Consider the following 867-nt stretch of genomic DNA (forward strand, 5'->3'; position numbering starts at 1 on the left):
TCTTCAGTTAATGGTAATTACAACAGTAACAGTATAAGATCCACTGACAATCTTCAAAATAATAGTGGTATGTCACTATGTGTATGACGAAACAGCATACAAGAGAGGAAAAGAAAAGAAGAAAAAATAACAATTTAACATACACGAAAAAACGAACACAAATTAACATACCTGCACTAACCATCCCTTTAGCCAAAGCCTGTGCCATATTACCCGCTCCTATAAAACCTATCCGAACACTCGCCATGCTGAAACACAAAGAACGTCACAAAGCGATGAATCACAAATCACTTTTGCAGATGTAGAAATCTCTTCGTTCTCCCTTATTCTCTGTGATAATTTTCTCTTTCCCTTAGAGAAAGGGTCTGTATCAAGAGCTCCTGTGAGGCGAGAGGTGCAGGCGAGACTGAAAACCTGGAACTGGGCACTTGTTTTGATTGTGTCTCGCTGATACCCACCTGTACGATTGGTCTTTGGGTATCTTCGTCTATACATTACGTAACATGCCGCTTCTCCTTCAGTGTGATCTTGAAACTTATTTTGAGTTATAGGAAAGGTGCGGTTATAACTGTGGGTCGGATATATTTTTGTATTGGATGGCGATTGAGAATATTTAAAAGAAAAAGTGAAATTTTCTTCGACCTGGCAACTCCGAAGAGAAGGGAGTGTTGCCTTTAGATGGAGCTTATTTATATATTTTTTTCTCGGTGGATAAGAAAAAAGATATGTTGCGGATAGGGTACAGTTTGTTCGGATTTACGTAACTATAAAGAAACGTGTCTTTATAAAACTGCCTAATTTAATTTTTACTATTGATTCATTCTTCATTTATGCAGCAAAAATAAATGCAACCTCAATTTTTGGACC

At 37.4% G+C, this 867-nt stretch overlaps 1 protein-coding gene across 1 annotated transcript in view; it reads right to left on the bottom strand.

Annotated features, from left to right (window-relative positions):
- The window catches only part of LOC119581978 (pyrroline-5-carboxylate reductase 3-like), a 15,583-nt gene extending 15,121 nt beyond the window's left edge, over positions 1–462 (bottom strand). The window contains exon 1 of the mRNA XM_037930163.1: positions 172–462. Coding sequence (XP_037786091.1) covers positions 172–247 — 76 coding nt within the window. The 5' untranslated portion in view covers positions 248–462. The remainder of the gene's footprint in view (positions 1–171) is intronic.
- Positions 463–867: the final 405 nt, after the last annotated feature.

This window comes from Penaeus monodon, chromosome 15 (assembly GCF_015228065.2).
Source record: "Penaeus monodon isolate SGIC_2016 chromosome 15, NSTDA_Pmon_1, whole genome shotgun sequence".
Lineage (NCBI taxonomy): Eukaryota > Metazoa > Arthropoda > Malacostraca > Decapoda > Penaeidae > Penaeus > Penaeus monodon.